The following is a 22,518-nucleotide window of genomic DNA, read 5'->3' as shown; positions in this document are numbered from 1 at the left end:
ATGAAATTCTAGGTGTAAGGCTCATTTCTAAAGATAATAGGCAACTTGATATATTTGGAGTGTACAGACCGGGAAAGGGTAGCACTGACATGGATTCAGAATTATTTGATAAGATAATCAGCTATGTAGGAAACGACAAGGAAAGAAATGTGATTGTAGCGGGAGATCTGAATTTACAAGATGTCATTTGGGAAGGAAATGCAAACGGCAGGAAGCATGACCAACAAATGGCAAATAAGTTAATATGAGAAGGACAGCTGATTCAGAAAGTGATGGAACCAACCAGAGGGAAAAATATCCTGGATGTGGTGCTGATAAAACCAGAAGAGCTCTATAGAGAAACTGAAGTAATAGATGGTATTAGTGATCATGAAGCTGTTTTTATGGTAGTTAAAAATAAATGTGATAGAAAGGAAGGTCTTAAAAGTAGGACTATTAGGCAGTACCATATGGCAGATAAAGCAGGCATGAGGCAGTTTCTAAAAAGTAACTATGATCGGTGAAAAACGGTAAATAAAAATGTAAATACACTCTGGGATGGGTTTAAAGAAATTGTTGAGGAATGCGAAAACAGGTTTGTACCTTTAACGGAGGTAAGGAATGGTATAGACCCACCTTATTATAATAGAGAAATAAAGAGACTAAGAAGGAGGTGCAGACTGGAAAGAAATAGAGTTAGAAATGGCTGTGAAAGTAAGGAGAAATTGAAGGAACTTACTAGAAAATTGAATCTAGCGAAGAAGGCAGCTAAGAATAACATGATGGAAAGCATAATTGGCAGTCATACAAATTTTAGTGAAAAGTGGAAGGGTATGTGTAGGTATTTTAAGGCAGAAACAGGTTCCAAGGACATTCCAGGAATAATTAATGAACAAGGGGAGTGTGTATGTGAGGATCTTCAAAAGGCAGAAGTATTCAGTCAGCAGTATGTAAAGATTGTTGGTTACAAGGATAATGTCCAGATAGAGGAGGAAACTAAGGCTAAAGAAGTATTAAAATTTACATATGATAACAATGACATTTACAATAAGATACAAAAGTTGAAAAATAGAAAAGCAGCTGGAATTGATAAGATTTCTGGGGATATACAAAAGACAATGGGTTGGGATATAGTACCATATCTGAAATACTTATTTGATTATTGTTTGGTCGGAGGAGCTATACCAAACGAATGGAGAGTTGCTATAGTAGCCCCTGTGTATAAAGGAAAGGGTGATAGACAAAAGCTGAAAATTACAGGCCAGTCAGTTTGACAGGCATTGTATGTAAGCTTTGGGAAAGCATTCTTTCTGATTATATTAGACAGGTTTGCAAAATTAATAACTGGTTTGACAGAAGGCAGTTTGGGTTTAGGAAATGTTATTGGACTGAAGCTCAGCTTGTAGGATTCCAGCAAGACATATTCAGGAAGTCAAATGGACTGTATCGCAATTGACCTATCTATAGTATTACAAGGAGTCTCCAAAGAACTTTTATTTGTGCTTATTGTCAATGTTTTTCTTTTCAGTTCTTTATTTATACAGCTGAAGAGGACCACTAAGTGGTCGAAACATGTCCTGTAAGTTTTAATTTTATTCAATTTTGCCTGAGGCATTAATAAAGTATCGATTAGGTGGTTATTTATACTTACTTCTATCTATAGTACGCACAACTTTTATTGGACTCCCTTGTGCTGAATCGGTAGACCTCGGTTATCTTCGAGATTCGTATTGGCAACCTTTGAAACACAAACTATGAATAAGTCATAAATGAAAGAGAAGTTCCACCTGATCAATACTATTTTATTGTCACATGTAGGACCGGTTTCGACCTCTCAAAAGGTCATCCTCAGCTACACTAGAATTGCATTTACATATTATGCCTCATATTGAGAGCTAATGACATACTCTAGAATTCAACAATTTTAAAGTGGTTATATCCATGTTGAGAATTCAATATTATACAATTACAAAATGGGTATAACCACTTTAAAATCGTTGAATTCTAGAGTATGTCATTAGCTCTCAATATGAGGCATAATATGTAAATGCAATTCTAGTGTTGCTGAGGATGACCTTTTGAGAGGTCGAAACCGGTCCTACATGTGACAATAAAATAGTATTGATTAGGTGGAACTTCTCTTTCATTTACGACATATGGTGACTATCAATACGGAATAAAAAATGAAATTTATCAATCAAGACAAACTATGAATCGCGTATGCATCGCTGCGAGACATCTGGTATACACTTTACGTACTAGTACTGTTGTTGTTTGACACAGCAAAGCCAAACTATAGAATTCATGCTACGAACAAGATTCGCATCGAGAAATGTTATATAATGTGTGTGCGACACAGTTGTTAGCTTAAGGTAACAAAGGTTTAGAAAATTCATATCAATGGATCACACTATGGATCAATTCAGATTTCATTTCCATTCAGTTGGCAGTATTACCACACCAGGAAAGCTCCCTCCTTACTACTCACCCCCGTAACACTAGGTATCACTAAAAGTTGCACGTACTTTAAGGCATTTGATAGGGTAGATTATGGGACACTACTGGCAAAAACGAGTGCATTTGGAATAGACAAAAGAGTGACTGAATGGGTGGGAATATTTCTAGAAAATAGAACTCAGAGAATTAGAGTAGGCAAAGCTTTATCTGTCCCTGTAATAATTAAGAGGGGAATTCCTCAAGGCAGTATTATTGGACATGTTTTCTTATATATATCTTTTTTTTTTTTTTTTTTTTTTTTGCTAGGAAATGGAAGGAAGCGGCCGTGGCCTTAATTAAGGTACAGCCCCGGCATTTGCCTGGTGTGAAAATGGGAAACCACGGAAAACCATCTTCAGGGCTCGAACCCACGATCTCCCGATTACTGGATACTGGCCGCACTTAAGCGACTGCAGTTATCGAGCTCGGTCTTATTATATCAATGATATGTGTTAAGAAGTGGAATCATAGATAAGGCTTATTGCAGATGATGTTATTCTGTACAGAGTAATAAATAAGTTACAAGATTGTGAGCAATTGCACAATGACCTCGATAATGTTGTGAGATGGACAGTAGCAATGGTATGATGATAAACGGGGTTAAAAATCAGGCTGTGAGTTTCACAAATACGAAAAGTCCTCTCAACTTAATTACTGTGTTGATGGGGTAAAGTTCCTTTGGGAATGATTGTAAGTACGTAGGTGTTAATATAAGGAAAGATCTTCATTGGGGCAATCACATAAATATGATTGTAAATAAAGGGTACGGATCTCTGCACATGGTTATGAGGGTATTTAGGGGTTGTAGTAAGGATGTAAAGGAGAGGGCATATAAGTCTCTGGTAAGACCCCAAACAGAGTATGGTTCCAGTGTGTGGGACCCTCACCAGGATTACTTAATTCAAGAACTGGAAAAAAAAAAAAGAAAAGCAGCTTGATTTGTTCTGGGTGATTTCCGACAAAAGAGTAGCGTTACAAAAATGTTGCAAGTTTGGGCTGGAAAACTTGGGAGAAAGGAGACGAGCTGCTTGACTAAGTGGTATGTTAGGCATAGAATTTCAAAGATAATTTAATAAAAACCACCTATTCAATACTTTTCATGTTTAATGTGGTTTGAATCTACATCCTTGAAATTTTATGCCTAACGTCATCTTCAATACAGAACAATAATGAGAGTTGTTACTTGTAATTGTATGGTATGTTCCAAGCTGTCAGTGGAGAGGTGGTGTGGAATGACATCCGTAGACGAATAAGTTTGAGTGGTATCTTTAAGAGTAGGAAAGTATCACAATATGAAGATAAAGCTGGAATTCAAGAGGACAAATTGGGGCAAATATTTGTTTATAGGAAGGGGAGTTAGGGATTGGAATAAGTTACCAAGGGAGATGTTCAATAAATTCCCAATTTCCGTTATTTCATTTTAATGAAAGGCTAGGAAAACAACAGATAGGGAATCTGCCACCTGGGCAACTGCCCTAAATGCAGATCAGTAGTGATTAATTGAATATTCCTCATTGTAACGATCTTGAGGGCGACTGGCAGTTGCATTTTGCGGTAAGCTTTTTGTGTTATCAAGTTATAAAGTAATTGTGTCTTGCATGTATTGTAAGGTACTGGCTAAGCACCCTGACTTAGCATTCATTCCTTTCTCGTCATAGATAGTTTTTAACTCTTTTAACCTAAATTTTCAGCTTTAATTCACTGAACTTCATAAATATTTCTACTATACCCAGGAGCCATCAATAGTTGTACAAAAGGAGCACTTTATTTTTTTTAAATTTTTTTTTTTGCTAGGGGCTTTACGTCGCACCGACAGAGATAGGTCTTATGGCGACGATGGGATAGGAAAGGCCTAGGAGTTGGAAGGAAGCGGCCGTGGCCTTAATTAAGGTACAGCCCCAGCATTTGCCTGGTGTGAAAATGGGAAACCACGGAAAACCATTTTCAGGGCTGCCGATAGTGGAATTCGAACCTACTATATCCCGGATGCAAGCTCACAGCCGCGCGCCTCTACACGCACGGCCAACTCGCCCGGTAGGAGCACTTTAAATTAAACTTATTTTAGTTTTACAGAGCCAGAATTAGGAATGAAAACTAACGATGATAGTGAGGTGGAACAAACACAAGATGTTCTGGCAGTGAAGCAGGGACTAAATATGCTTAAACAGATGAACAATTTGTGTGTCACGCTGGACTGTGAGTACGGCAATAACACAATGAAACCATATAACAGACTTTATTCCCTTTTGAGAATATTGCAGTTAAGAAAACATGTGCTAAAATTACACAGAAAAAGCTTAATGATTACTTCATGAAGCTGTAATGTTTGTAAAAGATGTAAAATCACCTGTAATATCTCCCATGAAAATATTCAAACAGAAATGCTTTAGAATAATCAAAATAAAGATATATATGCTTGTGTTTAAGTTTAATGTTCTTTGCCATTAAAATGTTTGATTATATTTTTTACAAACTTGTTGCAGCGGACACCTCTCGTAACAGACATTTTTCCTCAGAACTGACAGTGTCCTCGAAGAGAAGTTCGACAGTATATGGCTTCTCTTACTTGCTCAAGTTGTTTTACGTTGCACCGACACAGATAGGTCAATTGGCGACAATGGGACAGGAAAAGACTAGGAGTGGGAAGGAAGCAGCCGTGGCCTTAATTAAGGTACAGCCCCAGCATTTGTCTGGTGTGAAAATGTGAAACCATGGAAAACCATCTTCAGAGCTGCCGACGGTGGAGTTCCAACCCACTATCTGCCGAATACTGCATACTGGCCGCATTTAAGCGACTGCAGCTACCGAGCTCGGTTCTCTCTTACTTGCTACCCATGGCGTGTGAATATAATGGCTCCACTAATGGTACTATTGAAAAATAAAATACAATGCTTATAAAGAGTAGGGTACAAATGGATCTTAGCGTTTTAAACCAAGAATCAATCTAAGAACAAGTCATAATTCGCAATCTGAAGGAAAAATTTACATAATACACATGCATTATACACTGAAAAACAAAAGCAAAGAGGAGGGGGGAGTGGGAGAAATGCACAGTTTAAACAGCAAATAGTGCAAAGACAGATGATCATGCCAAAGTTGAGTGGCTTTATCTGAGGCCACACTGATGTTCTGCAACCATATAAATAGGTGTTAACCGGGTGAGTTGGCCATGCGGTTAGGGGTGCACCGCTGTGAGCTTGCATCCGGGAGATGGTGAGTTTGAACCCCACTGTCGGCAGCCCTGAAGATGGTTTATCCCATTTTCACACCAGGCAAATGCTGAGGCTGTACCTTAAATAAGACCAAGGCCGCTTCCTTCCCATTCCTAGGCCTTTCCTATCCCATCGTCGCCATAAGACCCATCTGTGTCGGTGCGACGTAAAGCACATTGTAAAGAAAAAAAAAGTGTTTATCCTATAGGATAAAATTGGATGAAATTCATAAGAACATTAAACAGAGATTTGGAAGACAGGCAATAAAACCCATGTTTTTTGCAGATGACATAGTGATATGGGGTGAGGATGATACGGAAGTGCAAAAACAAGTAGGTGTATGGAATCAAGAAACAGAAGAATTTGGGATGAAAGTAAGCACAGAGAAAAGTAAAACAATAGTGATGACAAGGGAAAGGAAGGGAGAGGAAAGATAAAAATGAATGGTAAAATTCTGGAAGTGGTTAAAAGTTTCAAGTACTTGGGAAGTGTGATTACAGAAGATGGAAAGATAACCGAGGAAACTGGGGAAAGAATACAACAAGCAAACAGCTTCTACCAGAGTGTAAGGGCTATTTTGTGGACCCAAGATGTCTCGAAGAAATGTAAGAAAGTATTATATTCAACCTATTATGACCCCACACTAACCTATGCAGCTGGATCGTGGACTACAACAAAACGAGAGGAAAGTAGAATACAGGCAGCAGAGATGAAATTCCTAAGAGGTATTGAGGGCAAGACCAGAAAGGATAGAATTAGAAATGAAGAGATAAGAAAAAGGACAGGAATCTTGAAACTTCAAGATAGGAGAGAAACAACAAAGCTAAAGTTGTATGGACATATGGTGGGAATGGGAGGAGAAAGCCAAAAAAAACTTTTTCGGAGACGTTAACAGGAAAGAGACCACAAGGAAGACCCCGAAAGAGGTGGACAGATTCAGTGTGGGAGTGCATAGAGAAGAGGGGGAGGAAAACCAGAAGATGTACTTAAAAAAGGAGAAGAGCAGTGGAGAGACAGGCAGCGATGGATGTCCTCGATTCACAACCCGACCCGGGAAGCTGGAAACGGGAAATGAAGATGATGACAATCCTCTAGGATAGTACCCCACAGACATACTGGGTTATTTACTGGATTTCCTGGATGTGAATGATCAGTTAAACCACATATGGGGTTGTTGATGATAATGGCTCAACTTCTAAATTACCGAATGAAACTGCTAACTCTTCTATAAGACAACCACCTTCATCTACATATGACTTGACATCTTTTGACTAAACATATCAGCTGAAAAGGGTACTGTATTGTATTTATTATATATTTAACACTCAAAAAAAAAAAAAAAAAATGGTGGGCTAACATTCAAAACGAGTCGAGAAAAAATAGTACAAACACAAATTACTTGAGATGAGTTTCTTGTTGTGAATGTAGAGCTTCTCCTAAGATACGTCCACTGTTATCTACGATAGCGCATCCAGTGTCATCACAACTAGTTTCTATTCCAAGTATAAGACTGCGGCTGGATGTTGAAATATGAAAGTAACTTGAAGTGTTCCACGATTTTCCTCTCCATTTTTCCGCGATGTGAATAATACATCTATTTATTAGTTCTTTTCTACATTTCACCAGTAATCGCATGTTTAAGAACAAATTCTTCTGAATCACAACTTTATTCCATGCAACAGTCATCTATCATTAGCCATTTTTAAGAGAGAATCAAGTTATATATGTATATAAAAATATGGCGTTCCGAGTATAATTCATAACAAGGAATTAAACAAATCTAAAATCAAACTTAAGATCACTTTTCACCTAAAATGTAAGGGTTTGCTTATTTTGGAGTTTGTGATTATTCAGCTGTTATGTACCAAATTCCAACATTGCAACTTGATATTATACTCTGTGTTGCGGTTTAAAATGTAATCTGTGAAAACATTGTTTACAACTATGAAAGTCGATTATTAATTAATATAATTTTATTCAGTAATTCGGAAATATGAATAGACTGTAGACCTAAAGTCTAAATTAGAGTGTAAGTAAAAGGTCATTACTGAGGAAAGTTGGTATTGAGATTTCGCAGCCTCGGCGGCATTTGTTTTAATCATCTGACAAACAGTTGTAAAATGTTAGCTTGTTTGACATTTGCATTAGTAAATAGTTAGGTTAGTCATTTTCTGATCTGTTAGCTCAAATAAACGGTCTGATATTCTAACACGTTGTTTCTTGTAGTGTATACACATGAACACTTTCTTCAACTATGTGTCAGAGGAATGATTAGGCTGCCAATCGAATTTCGTGCTTCAATCTCTGGAGTGACAGTAGAGGTTAACTGGTATGTCTTGTTACTAAGGAATACGTTTCTATGTGAGAAGGACGTCGAAACTCCGCCGTATTTTACATTAAGAGGCTGCTGATAGGAATACTAAGCCTCGTATTTGTGTCTATCACTGAAGTAATTAAGGTACGGTACTCTCTGAAAGATAGATAGTTAAAGTGATCTTTGGTGTATTAGAGTGTTAGTCTTTTAAAGGTAGCAAAGTTGTATTCTTTTACCGTTGCACTTGATATTCTGACGTAATGTACTGTAATACTAGCATATGTGTAACATTCCACATATTGCCAAGCTCTCTGTCTCTTTCACACACACACACACACACACTGTAGTGAGGCTCATCCATTCTCTTAACTATCTTTGGTATCTTGTAGGTAGAACTCATCACCATCTCTGTTTCCTTTCCTTACGTCTGGTTACTGCCTGCTCTACCACTGCTGATTTTTTTTTTATTATTATTATTATTTTACAAGTTGCTTAACGTTGTATTGACACAAATATGTCTTACGGCGACGATGAGATAGGAAAGGGCTATGAATGGGAAGGAAGCAGCCGTGGCCTCAATTAAGGTACAGCTCCAGCATTTGCTTGGTGCAAAAAAAGGGAAACCACAGAAAACCATCTTTAGGGCTGCTGACAATTGGGTTCGAACCCACTACCTCCAGAATACTGGATACTGGCCACACTTAAGCGGCTACAGCTACTGAGTTCCATACTGCTGATTTTGCGTACAACCTAATTTCATATTATTATTTTTATTATTATTCCTGGCCTTTGTCAGTTTCCTGGGGTCGGTGCTGTTTTCTTTTTTTTTAAATATCTAATTTGATTTTTAAAAGTTTTATTCCACCTATTCAATACTTAACATTACTTGCAGTGCAAATATTTACATCACAATGTGTTACCAGGGACTAGTTTTGACCCTACTTTGGGTCATCATCAACCTTAATTGAGTACACATTAATTGTCGAGTCCTTGAACAATATCTTCTTATAAAGTGATAAAACTAGTGGTAAGTTAAGAGCTATAGCCTATGTACAGTACAATAACATACGTTATGATATATGGTTAGATACATGAAATGGATATTAAAATATTCTTGATACAGTTTCGTTACATTAAAAGTATACATTGTCATTAAAATGTCTGAGTTCTGTTTTACGATGATGCTTGAGAATATTACATGAACATTAAAATATTGCATAATGATAAAAAGTAGGGACCTATAGAATTTCGTTCACAGTCTGAGTACAATAACCAGATTGTTTCTAGTAAGTTCTGTAGCTCAATTGCACTTATATCATTTGAGTGAAATATCTGCAACACTGGCGCAGAGGGTAAAGTCGAATTGTTAATGTAGTTTGCAAGGGTTCAGAAATAGATATAGCCTATTCAGACTGGTTATAAACGAATTTTTGAAAGTCTATAAGCTCTGCATACTGTGGAGTGAATGGATGGAGTTTTCATTCCATAGCGGAAACAAATGGAACCTTGCGTGACTTTACCTCAGATGCTTTTCATGACGCCAGTACACACTTCATATACCGTTACTAGAGTTTAAACCATCAAATAAATCAATAAATGAGTACTGTAATAGAGTTCTCAGTGTTACATTGCATCATTTTAATTTTGAATATTGTTACTTAAGAGCATATGAGTATAACATAATCATATGGTCATACCTTTGAATTTCAGACTTTTACACACCGTTGGCATAATTCATAGTTTCAGCACCTTTTTGAACAGCAGTTTACTGTAGCACACATAGCGAAACACATTATCTGTTTTTGTTTTTTTACAACATTTGCTAACATTGGCCTAACATAATTTCTTGATGATATCAGGCACTACATTTCAGTAAGGGAGGGAGTATCAAGTGCTTATGGATTGTTTTCAGTAGTTTTCAATATATATCTAGATTTCTTGCAGTACCAGTATAGTAAAGCAGCCTAAACAAATTCTAGCATGTGTCTTATTAGCCCTACAAAGCAAAGTTTGGGATAGTAGCGAAGGTCTCCTCTATCGTGAATGTTGATTAGTTTATATAGGCTAAGTGGGGATGAAGCATCTGGCATTGAAATGTTGCTAAAGCATATAGGCCTATAGCAACTTAGTTTTTCTTCCACAGCACAAACTAAATATGTATGCTGGGCTGAGTGGCTCAGACGGTTGAGACGCTATCCTTCTGACCCCAACTTGACAGGTTCGATTTTGGCTCAGTCCGGTGGTATTTGAAGGTATATTCAAATACGCCAGCCTCATATCGGTAGATTTACTGACACGTAAAAGAACTCCTTTCGGGACAAAATTCACATGCTCTTAAGAAACAATAATCAAAATAAAAATGATGCAATGTAACACAGAGAACTCTATTACAGTACTCATGTATTGATTTATTTGATGGTATCTTAAATGCAGCAATTGACAAATATCAGGTCACATGGACCCATGCTAAAACTCTAGTATCAGTATATGAAGTGTGTATTGGCGTCATGAAAATTTATAGTCTCCAATAATGGACCAACAATATTGGTATTATAAATTTACTCATTCGGAACAAATATTTCAGGTTCCCTATGGGAATCAACATCTTTTTCACCTTGGCGTCTCCTAAAACCATAAAAGTAGTTAATGGAACGTAAAGCAAATATTATTATCTAAATATGTATAATTGAACTTGCCTATCACAGAATTGCACGTGACTGTAAATATATTTTCTGTTGTAGACAGGTTTCTGCTTGGAACAGGTTCTGGGCAGACAGTTGAAATAAATGCGTAATTGCATACCCCTTAAACATGCAATGCAGGATGTAGGTGATAAATCCATTAAAGTTGGTTTATTGCACAAACACTATCCCCTGTTGTTTACATACATACAACACTTAAAATTTCACTTTTTTTACCTAACAAAGGAGGATCTAAACATGCTTACATACACCAGAGTTTGCCTTAATACAACTTTATTTTCACTATACACTTTTTGTGGTAGGTAGGTATTTGTCTTGTGTGTTTTGCGTATAAGTGGGTTCGGTGTCCTGGCCCTCTCCTACCATTCTCGCTCCATATTTGGCTTCAAATACCTCTAAATTATAAGTAATCGCAGAGAAATTTTGCAGGTTTCACGATAGGTGTTAACATTCAATTCTGAGTTGTGGTGTTGTGAAGCTTCATCATCTGACTCTTGCTCCTGTACTTCTTTGCCCTTGATCAGTCAGGCGATCAATCAGTCATTAATGATCTGCATTTGGGACTGTCACCCTGTTGGTAGATTCCCTATCAGTTGTTTATCTGGCCTTTTCTTAAATGTTTTCAAAGAACTTTCAAATTTATCAAACATTTCCTTTGATAAACTATTCCATTCCCTTACTCCTCATCCTGTAAACAAATATTTGCCCCAATTTGTCCACTTGAATTCTAACTTTATCTTCATATTAGAATCTTTTTTACTTTTCCTTTCAAGCTTAATTCATCTACTAATATTATTCCATGCCATCTCTCCACTGACAACTCAGAACATACCACTTAGTTGAGCAGCTCGTCTCCTTACTCCCAAATCTTCCCAGCCCCAAGTCTGTAAGATTTTCATAACACTACTCTTTTGTCAGAAATCACCGAGAACAAATAATGCTGCTTTCCTTTGGATCTTCTCCAGTTTTCATATCAAGAATTCCTGGTGTGGATCCCATACCCTGGAATCATACTCTGATTGGGGTCCTACCAGAGACTTCTATGCTCTCTCCTTTACTAGCTTACTACTGCCCCTAAATACGCTCATAACCATGTGAAGAGATCTGTAACCTTTCTTTACAACCTTATTCATCATCGTCGTCATCATTTTACAGTTCCAGTTTCCCGGGTACTGTTGGCGAGCGTCTTCCATTCTGTCTTATTGAGATACATTCCATTGTTAACGATGTCCTCCAGTGTCCTTCCCCGATCTTCAGTGCCCATCCTTATGATGTCCATCCAGTGGATTCTTGGTCTTTCCATAATCTGTTTTCCTGCCACAAGTCTCTCCAAGTTTTTTTTTGCCATTCGCTGTACGTCGCACCGACACAGATAGGTCTTACGACGACGATGGGACAGAAAAGGCCTAGGAATGGGAAGGAAGCGACCATGGCCTTAATGAAGTTACAGCCCCAGTATTTGCCTGGTGTGAAAATGGGGAAACCACGGAAAACCATCTTCAGGGTTGCCGACAGTGGGGTTCAAACTCACTATCTCCCGGATGCAAGCTCACAGCCTTGCTCCCCTAACCGCACGGCCAACTCGCCCGGTTACATTATTTTTAACAGTAGGCCTACTTAAAAACTCTATTTTAAGGCATCACTTTAATTATAACACTTATTATAGTAACTTTGTAGAAGACAGGATACAGTACATACAGTAGTGAAACAAGAAATATAGCTCCGTTAACACCTTTGGAAAAAAAAAATTTGTTAGTCTCTTCTTGTGGCGGTTAACCTTTCCTCCTTTCATATTGAAACTTCTCGTCAGTACCACGCAGCCAAGTTTCGTAAATGGAGCTTGTCATCTGCGACTTCTGGGCTTGCTTTCGTACATGACCGGTAATTAACTAACACCCGAGAAACAGCGAGGCTTTGCCAATTTTCCGATTACCAGCAGATCGAATTTTTCGGTTCCTGTCATATTAGTTCCCAGCTTCACTGTAACCCTTTCCTTACTAGTCAACTGTTCCTCACAAACCACAAATGCTGTATTGCACAATTAATGTTGCACACAATTCGAGTTACAGAATATTTTTTGCTTCAAGGGAGGAAACGTTTGCTTCGAGAAATCGAGAAATTCGTGTAACCGAATTTCGAGTAATAGAGAAATAAATACACTTGAAGCATAGGACAAACGGCTGGAAAATTTAAGTCATTTCGAGATAGTGAAAATTGGAGTAATGTGATGAAATCCAAGAATTAAAAAATCTTCCTATTTTTTATTTCTAAAAGTTGGCAGCTATGGTGTTAGAACCAAAGTGGGTCAAACTGAATGGTTCAGAGTTGAGACAGGCTTAAGACAGGGAAGTGTATTGACTCCCTTACTCTTGTCATCATGGATAGAATTCTACATAATGTCAAGGAGAAGATGGGCGAGCAAGTAAAGTCTATGCTCTTTGCTGATCACATTGTAGTTTGGGGAGATAATGAAGAGGAAGTACAGACACAAGTTGATTTATGGAATGAGGAGGTAAGGAATTTTTGAATTAAGATTAGTGCTGTGAAAAGCAAGACTTTGATCATGATGAGAGGTAACAAAAAATCCAGGGGAGTAATAAAAATAGGAAATGAACCTCTTGAAGTAGTGAAAAGTTTTAAATATTTGGGCAATGTGATATCACAAGATGGAAATTTGGATGGAGAAATTAATTTAAGAATACAGCAGTCTGCAAGTTTCTACCAGTGTGTGAGAGACATTGTTTGGAACAAAGATGTGCCAATGAAGGTGCAAGAAGGTTTTATACTCATCCTATTTTAAACCTGTACTGACCTATGCTTCAGCAGCCTGGACGTTGACTAAGGGGAACCAAAGTAAAATACAAGCAGCTGAAATGAGGTTCTTGAGGAGCACACAGGGAAAGGCAAGACAAGATAGAATACGAAATGAGGAAATAAGAAGCGTGGGAGTGTGCAAACTTAAAGAAGAGATTGATATAGCAAAGCTGAAATGCTTTGGATACTTGATGAGAGTGCTTGGAGATAGAACACCAAAGAGAATATTTAGGGATACAGAAACTGCAAAGAGGCGTAGGGGCGGCCTAGAATGAGATGGAGCTCTTTTGCGGACTGTATTGCAAATAGAGGAGTTGATAGCAATAAAGTACTAGAAGAGGAGTAGTGGAAAGATCTAGTAAGGTGGAGGTCTTTGGTAATCTACCCTACCCAGAGAGAATCTGGAAAAGGGAATGAAGAAGAAGAAGAAGAAAAGTGTACTACCTTACTGGACTCCACTTTTGGTCTGGAACCAGGATGAATGTCCATCATTCAATCGCACACAGCTGGTACAGTTCTCATTCAGTATCTGAACTTTCCTCACAGTCCCTCTGGCACATTCTTTTTTCTCAGGCATTCCCATGTCTTCTCTCTTGCTATGATGTCATATGTCTTCTCAATATCAAGGAAAACCATAAATAGATCTTTGCCTAATTTCCCAAGATTTTTCGATTAACATATGGACACTGAAGATTAGGTCTGTTGTGGACCTGTTAGGCCTGAAGCCATACTGTTCCTCTTCTAACTGTGGCTCTAAGATGAGTCACAGTCTGCTCTCTTTTTCTCAAGAATCTTAAGCCCATGAGAAAGGAGTGTTATTCCCCAGTAGTTGGAGCATTTTTGGAGATTTCCTTATTTAAACAGGGGGATAATGACACCCTTGCTCCAATCAGTAGGTATCTTGCTATCTTTCCAAACTGCATGGAGCACTCTGTGTAGCCACTGTAAACCCTGGACTCCTGCTGCTTTAATTATGTCCATGACTTCATTGATTCCTGGGGATTTCCCTTGCGGCATCTTCTTAAGGGCTGCTTCTGCCCATGTAATGGGAGGATGGTTGTCTAGTTGTACTTCCTCTTAAAACAATAATCACCACTGCCATGTAATGGGAGGTTCCTCTGTGTAGGTTTCAACAGCTGGTTCTTTTGTTCTCTGATCTGATTCTGTCCTGTTCAATAGGTGATCAGAATGATACCTCAGAATCTCTCTGATGTCCTCTTCTTTCATGGCCAGGTTTCTATTAGGATCTTCAATTGCTTTGATGGTTTCAACTGAATTCCTTTTGTTTTTTATCACTCTGAGCAATCGTTTCATATTGCCCCTGCTGTCTTCCTCCAGTTTTTGAGTAAATTTCTCCCAGCACTTTATCTTCTCCTCTTCTCCTACTCTTTTAACTCTCAATTTCTTGTCCCGGTAAACTTGCTCGAGGTCTCTGATCTTCCCCTCATCCCTTACCTGTCCTGGCTTGGATTTCTTTCTATCTCATTCTTTTTGTGCTATGTTCCTTTCCTTTATTGAGGATCTTACTCTTTCATTCCACCCGGGTGTCTCTTTTTCCCTTACTCTTGCACTTGTCTTCACGCAAACCTCTATTGCTTCTTTTATCAAGGTGTTTTTAAATCTTGTCCACTCTCCTCTTATACCGTCCTGATAGTCAGTCCTCTTTCCAATCTGTTATTGTTCCCACACCTTAATCTTAGGTAATTTCCTGGTTGTTATCTTTGGTACATTGTCTTTCAGATCTGCTTCTAATAACCGGTGGTTGCTATTGAGATTCTCACTTGGAATCACCTTGACATCAGTCACAAGTCTACTTCTTTCTTTATCTGTAATCACATAATGACTGTGTTGCTCTTTCCATCCCAGCTGTAACGGGTAATCTTGTGACTGACTCTTTTGTTGCACCAATTGTTTTTTTACTACCAAAGTTTCTTATACAGAAGTCTAGGAGATGTTCCCCTTCTGAATTCCTTCTCCCATAGCCATGTGGTACCATCACCTTCTCATAACCATTCCTGTCTCTCCCGAGCTGTGCGTTGAGGTTTCCAATTATGATTGCCCTCTCTTCACTGATGGTCTCTTCTAGGTCTTCAGGAAACTTGTTCTTTTCATCTTGACTGCAACCCGTCTGAGGGGCATACACTTTCACTAGTGTCAAGGTGAACTGTTGCCTTTATAATCCTCTCATTGATGTATTGGATCTCTGTAATACCATCTAACTCTTTTGACAATATTCTACCTTTTCAGTAGAGGGTATAGTTTTTCCTCAACTCTCTCTTCCCTTTACCTTTCCATTTAGTTTCACTCAGTCCTAGGATTGATATTTTCCTTCTCTCCACGATATCCACTAACTCTTCACATTTCCCAGTCAAACTCATTACATGGATTGTTCCTATTTGAGTGCGTTGTCTTCTCTGGGGTCGTTGCACAATTGCTAGGCCTGGCCTATCATCAGGCTGTAAGCCATCATACCTGATGTAAGCCTGTGGGTGCTACTGTCTACTCCAAGTTCTTTGTTTGCATCCGAGGATCCTATAAGTGTTCACAGCGATTGCAGTTACTCTCCAACTGACTTGTTAGGCCTAACGTTAGAGAAGATTTTCTGTCAGGGTTATCTGACTTAGCCTTTAGCAGTCCCCTGCCACATCTGTAAGGCAGCAGCTTCCTGTTGAATTTATGTGTCATTTCCTACACAATGGCTTCAACAAGCCCCCTAAGGGTGAACTCCTCTGCCCATAGCCATTGGTTCTTGCTTAGTTTGTCAGGTTTGGCAACGGCCGCCCAACCCTCAGCCAGAAAGGTCGCAGGTAGTACCATGTACTGTTGCATACGGTAGCAGGATGTACCTGATAACCTTATTAATGTGATTATCCCAATTAAGAACATTCCTTGTATTAACATCGAAGTACTTATAGCGATTGCTGTTAAGTACTATCACCTCATCAACACAGTAATTAAGACTGAGAGGACTTTGTCTTGGTGAAAATTTCAACCTGAATTTTATTCCCGGTTACAATCAGCATTGTCTGCTGTCCATATGACAACATTGTCTATGTTTTTTTTTTGTAGTTGCTCACAATCCTGTAACTTATTACTCTATACATTTTAACATAATTCTCATAAAGCCTTATCTGTGATTCCAGTTCTTTACGCATTTCATTTATTTATATATATAAGAAAACAAATTGGAAGGTCTAATAATACTGCCCTGTGGGACCCCTGTTTTTATGATTACAGGATCAGATTATGCTTAACATACTCTAATACTCTTGAGTTCTATTTTCTATAAATTTAGCCACTCTTTCAACCACTCTTCTGTCTAACCCAGTTGCCCTAATTTTTGTCAAAAATCTTTCATGGTTTACCCTATCAAAAGCCTTGGATATGTTAGTAACAATACAGTGCATTTGACCTTCTGAATCTATAATATTAGGGGCCGATGACCTTCAATGTTAGACCCCTTAAAACAACAAGCATCATCATCATCAATCTATAATATCTGCTATATCTTGCTGAAATCCTAGAAGTTCAGCCTCACTACAATAATCTTTCCTAAACCTGAACTACTTGCTATCAAACCAGTTAGTAATTTTGCAAACATAATCAGAAAATATGCCTTCCCACATCTTACATGTAACACATGTCAAGCTGACTGGCCTGTAATTATCTACTTTATGTTTATCACCCTCTCCCTTGCATACTGGGTAGTGCTCTCCATTCATTGGTATCACTCCTTCATGCAAACGGTTATAAAATAAGTATTTCAGGGCATTATATCCCAACTCATTGCCTTTAGTATATCCCCAGAAATCTTACTAATCCCAGCTGTTTTTCGAGCTTTCAACTTTTGTATTGTCAAGGCATTATCCGTATATCCAACTACCTTGGCTTGGCAAGCTTTCACTACAGTAATTTAATTTTTTAATTCCTGTTAGCAATGTTGGCATGTTTAAAAGGAGTCTTGAGTCCAAATTTTAAAATCCTTTCTATGGCGCATGCTACTCTACATGTATTTATCATGTCATTAGACCCTTCTCTCATTCACAGGGCTCTACATGCAGCCTCCATGAGATCATCAGAAAATCTCCTAGTAAGAACACAACAATTCCATCTACTGTAGATTTCACTTTAAACAAGAGAGCGTCTGCAGTCTCATTGGTTAAGCCTTTCATCTTCACAAGCTTCAATTCTGTTTGAGTTTTCATAATATAATCATTGAAATATTTGTGTAGCCATTGTTGTCTCTCATGACCTACTAAATAAAACTGCATTCAGTCTTGATTATTCTGTCTTAAGTTTGAGTTCTATCATGAAATACAGAAAACCTGTAAATGGACTTCATAAAATGATTTGTTGAATCTGCCTCTGTAAAATTGATACCACTGTTTAAACAGGACCAATTATTCTTTATGAATTCATTTATGGCTGTCATAGCAGGAGAGAATAGTTGAACAATGAAGTGGACATTAATCTTTTCCAAGGTGCTGAGTTCAGCATCCTTTGTTAGTCAAATAGCAAACTGATTTCACAGTTAGATTGCTCTGTAAATGATAAATTTCCTTACCATATGTAGAACTAATTATTCCATTGCTGCCTGTGAGTTCTCTAGTGAGGAACTAAGATTTTTAGTAACTGTTAGATTCTTCAGTCTGTCAAAACTTAAAAAAATGTCAGGTGGCTAAAATGGAATAAAAATGTATTTTTTTTCTCCACAAAGTGGGGGGTGCCCCCCCACCCCCTCATCCTCTAGTCGCTGCTACTGCTGATAGGTCCGGAAGCCAATTGAGATAAAAGTCAGATGTGGCGGACGAGCCATTCGCTTATCCACATCGGTCAGTTAGTGAAGTTTGGCATGTAATTATTCTTAGTGAGTAACTTTTTTGTTTTGAATTTTGCCAGACAAATAGTTGCCAAGGAATTATACCAATTTAGAGATTCAGAGAAACTTTCGCACTTTATTTCAAAACAAATGAGTGATATTAAGGTCAAAATTTTTAAGTGGTTAGATATTGACAGTTTAGAAATGGAGTTGACTGAATTTCAAGAAAGCAATACGTGGGTAAACAAATTCGTACACCTTGGTGAAGCATTGGTGAAAATCGAGTGTGCTGTTGATGCTGAATATTCTCTCAGAAGCCGGAGAACCTAATACTCAAACAGCAGAACAGCCTGCCACAAATATTTTTGGCCAGGAATAAACTTGTTATAGCGCTAGTTACTTTGTTTGTGTCAGCATATGCCTGCAATGAACGTTGTGAAGTCAACAGTAGAAACCGTCTTGGTTCAGATCTATGTGCTTCTCGTGTGTTACTGAAGACAAGAAGTTATGAACCTAACATAAATGACATGGCTACTAAGTATTTTTTCGGTATTGGCAAAATACGACCAAGAAACATGCAATCAAATGTATTACGGTATTTTACAGTGTATATAAAATATATATAAGTAATAACATATTATAAAACACAATTTTGAATTAGGGATGGAAGTCGGTGGTGGTGTGTAACCATTACAAACGAAAATAACAAGTGGCACAGTAGACAGTTGAGAATAAGAAACCAGACTTCAAATAGCACTCTAATTGGAAAAAGTTTGCCATCCTTGCTCTAGGTTTGCTAGACGACAGAGTAAACCGAATCTCTCTTGGGTGTCTACGGCTGAGTATTAATGAATTTTGTTGGGTAAACACCAGACGTGTTACCAGAAATCTTTTACAAGGCAACATCGTAAGACATGTCCGACTCGTTGGCTGAATGGTCAGCGTACTGGCCTTCGGTTCAGAGGGTCCTGGGTTTGATTCCCGGCCGGGTCGGGGATTTTAACCTTCATTGGTTAATTCCAATGGCCCGGGGGCTGGTGTTTGTGTTGTCCTTAACATCCCTGCAATTCACACACCACCCACAAACACTATCCTCCACCACAATAACACGCATTTACCTACTCATGGCAGATGCTGCCCACCCTCATTGGAGGGTCTGCCTTACAAGGGCTGCACTCGGCTAGATATAGCCACACGAAATTATTATTATTATCGTAAGACATGGTGTGTCAAATGGATTCTTTTGTGCCCTTCGAAAATCCAACTGCCTCTGCCGGGTTTGAATCCACTATCTTGGGATCTGGAGGCCGACACTCTGCCACTCATCCACAGAGGGAGCTCAAATGCTGTAGAAGATTGTGGTTTCTATGTGGTTTGGATAGTAACATGCAATCACAAGATTAATGTTTCTATGTTTCAACAGTTTGGAGGCAGAAAACTCAAGATGTGTGTTCCAGGCAATCCTAATTGCAAATTTTATCCTTATTTTGATTATGCTGGTAAACATAGTTTCTGGCACACAAATAATTTATTAGGCCAGAAAGGTCACAGGTAGAACCACTGTCTACTGTCGCATACGGTAGGATGTACCTGACAACCTTATCATTGTGATTATCCCAGTGAAGAACATTCTTTGTATTAACATCGAAGTACTTATAGTGATCGCTGTTAGGTACTATCATCTTTATTAGGTCTTATTGTAATACATGAATTTTTATCTAATTAGCTGAAGAAGAGAATGTGCATATTCTCGAAACATGTACTAGATATAATGTAAATGCGAAATGTAAATATAAACATTTTTAACACATAGTATTAACTAAGTGAATCATCCATCTCTCTATTTACTACAGAGGTTCATGAGTGGACAGGCTATGTGTACCACACCATGTTTTTTTTGACTTGTTCTGAAATACTGTTGTTGGTGCATTTGGTGGCGCTCTTGCAGAGAAATTTGGTTAATACCACAGAACATATATCATAGAACAGACAAGAACGAGGCGTAAGGAGAAGAGATCAAGACGATGGTATGGAACTTCAGTATTGTCCCTCCACAGAGCGCGCTGCACTGTGTACAGAGGATGATGCTCTGTTGTTGTTCAGATAAATCCCAGAAAATCCCTGGTTAGTGACAAAGAACCACTGGTCTAACACGTCATGAGTGCTTAGCAAAAAAGTCTCGTGAGAGGAATGTGGCTTTGCATTGCGGGGCCACTGTTTTGTGACACATCATTGGTCTAATTAGAAATAATAATAGTAAGAATAGTAGTGCATAGCTTACTCTCATTCATCAGTATTGCTTACAAATTTTTATTGTTTTGCAGTTGATAATGAAATATATCTGTGTTGAATTCTGGGAGTGATGCCATGTTGAATTCCTATCAGCCTACTTTGGAAAATGCTGGTAATTTACTATAAAAGTAATGCTATGTCTTAGGGCGGCTTGGTGGGTTGTAAGCAGTGGCAAATAATATTTATAAATTCTACATGTCATACGATGTAAAATTTATAAGATTCCTCATCCTAAGGACAATACTGGTGGGTGATGATCAACTGAAAAATCTGTGCCTTAGGCCTATCAGTGTGTCTTGTTTCCTGGAACTGTTCTTACCTCTGTGTATCTGAAATGGTTTACTGCATGCTGAGTGTTGTATTGTCTCAAGATTCATTGATGGTCTCCTATAGTGTAATGCCTGTAAGTACTTCAGTCTACAAGCTTCTGTGAATGAACGAAGTGCCTCCACAATTCTCTATTTGAAACTAGCACTGTGGTCTTGTCAAGCTCTACACCTCTCACTTTGAGGTCATTAAGAACTCAGTCTAACCATTATTACCTTGGTCTTCCTCTGCTCCTCTTATCCTCCATGGCTGAGGCCATTATTTTCCTGGGTAACTTATCCTCTTCCATTTGCCGCAAATTACCCTGAAGTCCATGTACCTTTCATTTCTGAACAGCAAAGTTGGTCTAAAAAACAGACTGCTGAAGAGATAATTTTATCCAAGAACTCTCTTCTTTCTTACAGAATACAGATGATTGCAACACTGTGAGCTCACTGTGATAGCATTGCAACACCTTGATTTAATGGGAAGAAATTTGTGAATGGGAAGAAATCCATGAGAGGCTTCATTTGGAAAATAATTATATTGGCAGGGGTGATCACAAGTATAAAATTAGACAGGATTTTAGCAGAAATGATCGGGGTAAATTTTCATTCACTGGGAAGGGCGTGAAGGAGAAGAACAGTTTACCTGGGGAAGTGTTTGATCCTTTTCCAAAATCTGTACAGATGTTCAAGAAAAGAAATGTTAGAGGCATTCGACCTGTGTAGGTTATGGAAAGAATAATTTTTGTGAATAAATTAATTCCATCCCCTTGTCTATGGAGACTGGACAGCTGAAGTAGGGGACTGCTTGTATGGGTGAAATACAGTGGGGATTTTGCGGGCCCTGGGACCGCTACGGTAGCTGTGAAGGCCCTTCAGGCATTCTGAAAAGCAGTGGCAAAAGGTACTCTGGTTAAGACGCAGCTGGTCATTATGCACGTTAGGTAAAATGGGTTAACAAGAAGCAATGTAATTTAAATCTTAAAGCAATATTTATTTATTTATTTATTTATTTATTTATTTATTTATTTATTTATTTATTTATTTATTTATTTATTTATTTATTTATTTATTTATTTATTTATTTATTTATTTATTTATTTATTTATTTATTTATTTATTTAGTCTGATCCAGGACACCCTAGATTTGCCATAAGACACAGAATAATACACAATAACAATTTTGAGGCAAGATAAAGAAGATTAATGTTTAAAAAATGATAGGTTACAATTAACCATGTTAAATGGCATGAAGTCCATACAAATGGTGACGAAGAATCGAAACGGAGTATTTGATGAGTGAGACGACTATCTCATCTTGTAGACTTCTCGCTAGTTTATATTTTTGTCGCCATGTGACGAAAGATTTGGGAATTGTTCCCCTCGCGCCATACTGTATATGAGTTGATTGTGTGTATAAGTACAGAAAATATTAGGAGTAGAATTTTGTAAATATATAAATTTATTAAGGATGATCTGTGTGTTTAATAGAAAAAATGTTAGTGAAATTGTGTAATACTGTATTTTAGGAAAAATGTCTTCTTTCCTTTTTGACTTAAAATGTAGTTGTTGAGAATAA

General features: G+C 38.0%; 2 protein-coding genes across 4 annotated transcripts in view; one reads left to right on the top strand and one right to left on the bottom strand.

The window, feature by feature from the left end:
• Positions 1–7,526, bottom strand: part of Tcs4 (Threonyl-carbamoyl synthesis 4) — a 92,692-nt gene extending 85,166 nt beyond the window's left edge. For both annotated transcript variants that reach the window (XM_067149283.2, XM_067149284.2), the window contains exon 1: positions 7,087–7,526. In XM_067149283.2, the coding sequence (XP_067005384.1) occupies positions 7,087–7,373 (287 nt within the window). In that variant the 5' untranslated portion in view covers positions 7,374–7,526. The remainder of the gene's footprint in view (positions 1–7,086) is intronic.
• Positions 7,527–7,802: 276 nt separating this feature from the next.
• dor (vacuolar protein sorting-associated protein 18 dor) overlaps positions 7,803–22,518 on the top strand; it is a 291,400-nt gene continuing 276,684 nt past the window's right edge. The window contains exon 1 of one of the 2 annotated variants that reach the window (XM_067149280.2): positions 7,803–7,846. The gene's annotated coding sequence lies outside the window, so the exon portion shown is untranslated. Of the gene's footprint in view, positions 8,146–22,518 lie in introns of both variants that reach the window. The other variant, XM_067149279.2, reaches the window with a different exon arrangement.

Source organism: Anabrus simplex, chromosome 6 (genome assembly GCF_040414725.1).
Source record: "Anabrus simplex isolate iqAnaSimp1 chromosome 6, ASM4041472v1, whole genome shotgun sequence".
NCBI classification, from domain to species: domain Eukaryota; kingdom Metazoa; phylum Arthropoda; class Insecta; order Orthoptera; family Tettigoniidae; genus Anabrus; species Anabrus simplex.
The sequence above is the reverse complement of the archived record's forward strand: the minus strand, read 5'-3'. Positions and strand labels throughout refer to the sequence as shown.